The following is a 6,568-nucleotide window of genomic DNA, read 5'->3' as shown; positions in this document are numbered from 1 at the left end:
CACACACACACACACGCACACACACGCACACACACGCACACACACGCACACACACACGCACACACACACAACAGACACAGACACACACACACAACATATATACACACACACACACACAACATATGCACACACACACAACACGCACAACATATGCACACACACCACACAAACACCAAACGCACAAAATATGCACACACACACAACACAAACACAACACGCACAACATATGCACACACACACACACACACCACACACACAACACGCACAACATATGCACACACACCACACAAACACAACACGCACAACATATGCACACACACACACACACACCACACACACAACACGCACAACATATGCACACACACCACACAAACACAACACGCACAACATATGCACACACACACACACACACCACACACACAACACGCACAACATATGCACACACACCACACAAACACAACACGCACAACATATGCACACACACACACACACACACACACACAACACAAACAAAACAATCAAACTCACAATATCACTTACACTGTGTTGTTAATATCTTTGTTAAAGTCTGATGACTTATTAACAAAACATTCCTTTTTCTTTGATTATTTTACAGAGCTTTTGTATAAATACTATTGCATGTATTGAATGAAACTATTTGAATGTAAGATCAACACTTTGAAAACACCATCTTGAATTGAAATATTGGTTTCCACTTAACGTTATTTTTCTACATAGATTATCATATACTGCCATTATACACTGGTTCAAATGTGAACGTGTACACTTTTAAAAGTTTTAAAACCACGTAATCACATAGTTTCAACACTAATAACTTTAAAACCAGTACATTTGTAAGTAAGACGTTTGTTTGACCGATATAAAGTTGGTTCGACGTTTGAGGTTTGACATTTGACATTGTCCACAAAGTCAACAGGTTTACCAGCATCTGTGGAAAATGCAAAACTGCAACACAGCACAATGATGACAGTCCTGCTGGAGAAAACAGCCACTTAGTAAACTTAAAAGAATTCAAGACAGGTGCTCTTTGTCGTCCCTCCAAAGAAGCCTATGATTTCATACAACAAATTGAGGACCAAGACTACTTCCTTTTATTATTCCATCTAAATGCTTCACTTGTGAAATGTATAAAAAAATAAATCTCAGATCTAAGGGGTGTGTTTTATTACTGGTTCATAAAATAACATTTAGATGCTGGTTTTATTCACAGAACTATAGCACAACAAAAGCTATTGAAATGGAACAATTGAGAAACAACTTGCAAAGCATTACAAAGATTATGCAGTTTACCGCCCCCTAGAGGAAGATATTGCACTTGTCTTGACCAAGTTTGACATTCAGAAGTTTAAATAAATTAATTTAGAATGCACACAGTTTGATATGTAAACTTAAATGGGTGTGTCTTGTTACTTGTTCAAAGAACAATATTTACAGCCATCTTTTACTATCATATGTAAATCAGGATGCACGCTATTGAATTAAATTTTAATCTGTTAACACATTCATTTTTAAAACGTACAGTATTCCATCTCAACTTCAAAAGGTGTGTCTTGTTACTGCTTCATAGACGAACATTTAAATGTCGGTTTTATTCACAAAACTATAACACAGCACATGATATTGAAATGTCAACGAATACATTAATCAATGTAAAGTAATATGCTCTTCTATCTTAACTTGAAAGGCAGCCTGGAGATCTCCAAATGGGGGTGGGAGCTCTAAAATAGGGCGTGGCTTCCTCTCATTGACAGACAGGCACATGACACGCATGCGCAATTTTTTCCCCCAATCCACTTCAGTGCAAACTCCGCCCCACAGCTGATTCTAAAGATTTTATTGGTTGTGTGCTACAAAAAATGCTAACCCTTAACCCTATGAACTAGAAACTATGTTTAATTTATACATTTTTATTTTGAAATGTAAGTCAATAACAATTGGCTGGAGCCAGAGCCAATGGTGAAAGTCTTTGCGCGAGGAGACCCCGCCCCATTTTGGAGGTTCTACCCACTTTTGGAGTTCACGCCCTATTTTGGAGATCTCCGGTCTGCAGTTATATCTATTTGGTGAATTTTGAATGTCAATAACATGATTTCTGCATCTCTTTTGACAATGAAAACAACTGCAAAATGTTCTTTAAGAAGTCTGTAACATGACCCAGCCTTTGAAACTGAGGTAGAAGATTGTATTTATTTTAAACTAAATTATGTATTGGTTTAACCTTATATAGTATGTGTTCTATTATAGTTTTGTGGCTTAAACCACCATCAAAATGTTTGTCTAATCTGTAACAAGACACACCTATTGAAGTTGTGTAATAAAACTGTGTTATAAATTAATTTATTAAAAATTAGATTTTCAAACTCAAGTCAAAACAACTGCAAAACAACACTCTTTGCCAGCTTTGTCTTAATTGTTGAATTTCAATACCATGTTTTCTATTATAGTTCTGTGACTAAAACAAATATAAAAATGTTCTTATAAAAACAGTAACAAAGACATGAGGTTAATACAGAAGAGTATTATTTTTTAATTAATTTATTTATTGGTTTAAATTTCAATAGTGTGTATTTTGGTGTCAAACTTCTGTGAAAACAACAAGCATTAAAATGTTCTCACAAGGACCTGGAATAAGCCTACTGCATAACCACTAAATTATGGAATGATGATTTTTAATATTTTTTATTTTATTAATATATTTATTAATAGTAATAATAACCACTATCACATATCTTGTTTACAATATTTCTTATTTAAATTCAAGTGAGCGTTATAAGTGTTTGTCTTTATATCTTTCAAAGAGCTTGGTGCACTATTTGCTCTTGTTTTGTTAATCGTGAAAAACATTCCGGTGGGAAAACATTCATCGTTTTATCCTTTACATGTACTTTGTAGACGGTCCCTAGGGGCCTAAGCGCTAGCTCGGCGCTGCTAGAGACTTTAAGCGTTTCAACATATAGAGGACGATTAAAACATAAATAAACTGCGATGTGTGTTCAGTTCTACGTTTTAATGCTTTTCAGATAAGCCATTTTGTATACAATTATACTCATCCACTAAGAATTTATTGAAGTTTTTCGCGGCTGAATATCTGTCTAATATCCAACGTCAAACGTCGAACCAACTTTATATCGGTGTTTGTTTGTATGTGGTTTTTCTTACTCTCCGAGTTTTGCTCTGTGAAGCTGGAATCGCTCTCTTCCTCTGGGACATGACGATCGATCCTTGAGAATTATATATGTAGTCCTCTCTCTCTCTGCGTGCTAACAGGCCTCTAGCACCGCCGCTGCTACTCTGCGCTGTGTTGTGTGTTCGTGGGTGGTGGTAGAGAGGAGACACGGACAAAGAGGGGTTCGGGATCGTGGCTTGACCGTTTATTCCACAGCACGGCATCTATAGTGTTGATAACATGAACTCACTTAAGTTTTAAACTAGCAAAGTACATTTCAATGCACATTCAATTCAATAACAATCTCTCGCTGCTTATATTATCATACATAGCTTTGCATCAGCCACCCAGTAATCACGCTCCAAAGAAAGAACAAAAAACATTTTAACTCTCCATATTACTCTGCATTTAGGTCTTTAGCAGTTTAGAACACAAAATATCTCAATATACAGAACTTTAGAGCGATAACAACAAAGATATTTTAAATTGAAATTTCCACTACTGTTAACGTGACTTACCTATAGTGTTGATAACATGAACTAAAGAAAAGATGGCGCACTACACGCCTATCAACACTACGGTACATCAAAAGGCTCAAACAGCGCAAAAAATACTTGAATCTGTCCTAACACAACAGTGTCATAGCGGAATCTTGTGGACAACACAATACACTGCCCTACATATACATAAAAAAACACACACAAAATGTGAATACATAAAATACACGAATCAATTAACTGTTTCTCTGTCACTTCGGATGTTACGAACGCAAGACACGATATGGCATTAACATCAGGACCAGCAGGTTTAAACAAAGCTAATGCTTTATCTGAGTAAATTATGTAGATAACAACAATGCATGGTGAGATGTTTAAAACGGGTTTCACCTGTCAGTGATGTTTAATTCTCTATATACCATGCTGAAAGCGTGAGAGCGCAGTTTCCCGGTGATTTCTTCTGCTGCTGATGAACGGCACTCCGCCGACAGCTGAGCATCATCACATCGCCCCCTGCTGGACAACAGCCGTCTTCACAGCAACACGGGCTCAGAAATGTGACCCTGGCCTGGACCACAAAACCAGTCATAAGGGTCAATTTTTTTAAATGGAGATTTATGCATATTCTGTAAACTCTCCATTGCTGTATGGTTTGTTAGGATAAGACTATATTTGGCCGAGATACAATTATTTTAATATCTGGAATCTGAGGGTGCAAAAAAATCTACATATTGAGAAAATCGCCTTTAAAGTTGTCCAAATTAAGTTCTCATATTACTAATCAAAAATTACGTTTTTATATATTTACGGTATGAAATTTACAAAATATCTTCATGTAATATGATCTTTAATATCCTAAGGATTTTTGGCATAAAAAATCGATCATTTTGACCCATGCAATGTATTGTTGGCTATTGCTACAAATATACCCGTGCTACTTATGACTGGCTTTGTGCTCCAGGGTCACTAATAAGCTGTGTGTCATTTACTGATCTACAGAACATTTACATGTACCCTCATCAGCGCTGCTGCGTGAATATGACGCATCACAACACCACGGAGACCCGAGGAAAAACTGGGGTTAAAGTCCAAAACCTGTCGTGAAATAACCTAAAAAATCAATCTCGGCTAAAGCAGTTCCATTAACGACAAATTAAATTGTCCCAATTCTTAGGGGAATATTTTCACCCCTACCCTTTGACACTCCGTTTCAAGGGACAAGGGGAAGGGGTAGGGGAAGGGGAAGGGGAAGGGGAAGAGGAAGGGGTATAAAATAGAATTGGGATTGGGCCTTAATGTCGATCACGGATCAAATCGATCCACCATGACAAACAGCGAATATATCTGTGCTGTTTAATGCATTTGAGACGTGTTTTCCTCAGTGCATAACTGACATGTCACAGGTATATTTTTCATCTGTAAATGTTAGAAAGTCATGCAAACATATCCATTTTGCTGTCGGGAGTGGACGAGGTTTACGCGAGAGAACGAGCGCTGCTGTGCGCATGCGCACTAAACAGACTGAGCGCAATCGAATAGGAGCGCAGTAATTCTGAGTAAAATATACAATTTGCTAAAATATTTGTTGTTGGACATTAAATGTGTCTTTTTTAGAATTTTATAAAGTGTATTTTTATGATAGCAGTAACGGTAAAGGGACTAATGGGTAAATCAAATGCAAGCTAGTACAGTCCTAATTACTATAAGCTCAAATGAGTTAATGTGTGTTTCTTATAGCAGTTAAAATATAGTCCATTTTCTTTATTATTTATTTTAATGTTTAATTCAGTGATTTTAACTTTTAATGTAGTTATTTTAATGCTTTAAAGAGCAAGTTTAGATTATAATGTTCTGCTATCTGTGCTGCAAACTATAAAAGGTACAGCTGTCATAAAACCAGAGAGAAAGGCTGCATGGCTAGTAACTGTAAAAAAAAAGAAGAAAAAAAAAGAGTGAGAGTGGTAATATCATTACGTTCCTATTGGTCAGTGTTAGAGGAACTCAGTTTAGTCTGACAGTTAACCTGCTTTAGATCAGGTTAGTTTCCCAGCATAACTTGCCACAGTGACTAGCTTGATCTATATGGAAGCATATAGGTAGCGAAATTCAATTTAAAATGCAATATTCAAAATGGCAATGTATTTTTGTATTTAAATTTAAATTTAAATTTTCCATTACCCATACGTGTATTCACTGGCAGATGAAGTGGAGCTTGAACAGAGAAATATATGAAGTGCATTCCATGCTGAAATCAAACGTTCGAACGACCGACCGATCGACCGATCGACCGGCTATCCGAAAGTCTTGAGCTTTGAGCGTCTTACACTGCGGGTGACCCACGTGACGCCAGCGTCTTGAAATTAGCTGGTGTTTAAACATTTAAGGAGCCAAGCTGCTGTGTAAAGACTATAAATGGACATTACAAGCATTACAATAATTATATTTTATACCTAAAATAATACTCAACCATTTCCTGCATCCTGCTGTACTTCCCTGAATAAGTCTTTAAAGGTGTTGTAGGCTAATAAGTCGTTCTGAGTAATAAATTGAAAAAGCTCCCACCTGTATATGACTAAACAAAATAACATGTAGTTTACTTGAGGTTCTGCTATAAATGTGTCTATTAAAAACATTAATTCAAATTAATTAATTAATTAGTTTGAAATTAATTAAGACTTCCAGAGTTTTTGAACAAAAGTCCTGAATGACTGTTATTAAAGGTAATTTAATGAATTTTAATGATTTTCAATGCCCCACAGAAACGGGAATGGAGGAAAATTATTAATTTTCATTTTCCTTTTGCAACAAACTTTGCACGTATGGGTAATGGAAAATGTAAATTTAAATACAGAAATACAATGCCATTTTGAATATTGCGTTGCCA

General features: G+C 36.2%; 1 protein-coding gene across 1 annotated transcript in view; it reads right to left on the bottom strand.

The window, feature by feature from the left end:
- LOC107704229 (non-structural maintenance of chromosomes element 3 homolog) overlaps positions 1 to 4,212 on the bottom strand; it is an 8,009-nt gene extending 3,797 nt beyond the window's left edge. The window contains exons 1-2 of the mRNA XM_016507119.1: positions 4,075 to 4,212; positions 3,181 to 3,242 (exon numbers count right to left, since the gene is read on the bottom strand). Of these exons, the coding sequence (XP_016362605.1) occupies positions 3,181 to 3,231 (51 nt within the window). The 5' untranslated portion in view covers positions 3,232 to 3,242; positions 4,075 to 4,212. The remainder of the gene's footprint in view (positions 1 to 3,180; positions 3,243 to 4,074) is intronic.
- Positions 4,213 to 6,568: the final 2,356 nt, after the last annotated feature.

The sequence above is a fragment of the Sinocyclocheilus anshuiensis genome, unplaced genomic scaffold (assembly GCF_001515605.1).
Source record: "Sinocyclocheilus anshuiensis isolate Anshui unplaced genomic scaffold, SAMN03320099.WGS_v1.1 scaffold1878, whole genome shotgun sequence".
In the NCBI taxonomy this organism is placed as follows: Eukaryota; Metazoa; Chordata; class Actinopteri; order Cypriniformes; family Cyprinidae; genus Sinocyclocheilus; species Sinocyclocheilus anshuiensis.
This window is presented reverse-complemented; position numbering and strand designations above follow the sequence as displayed.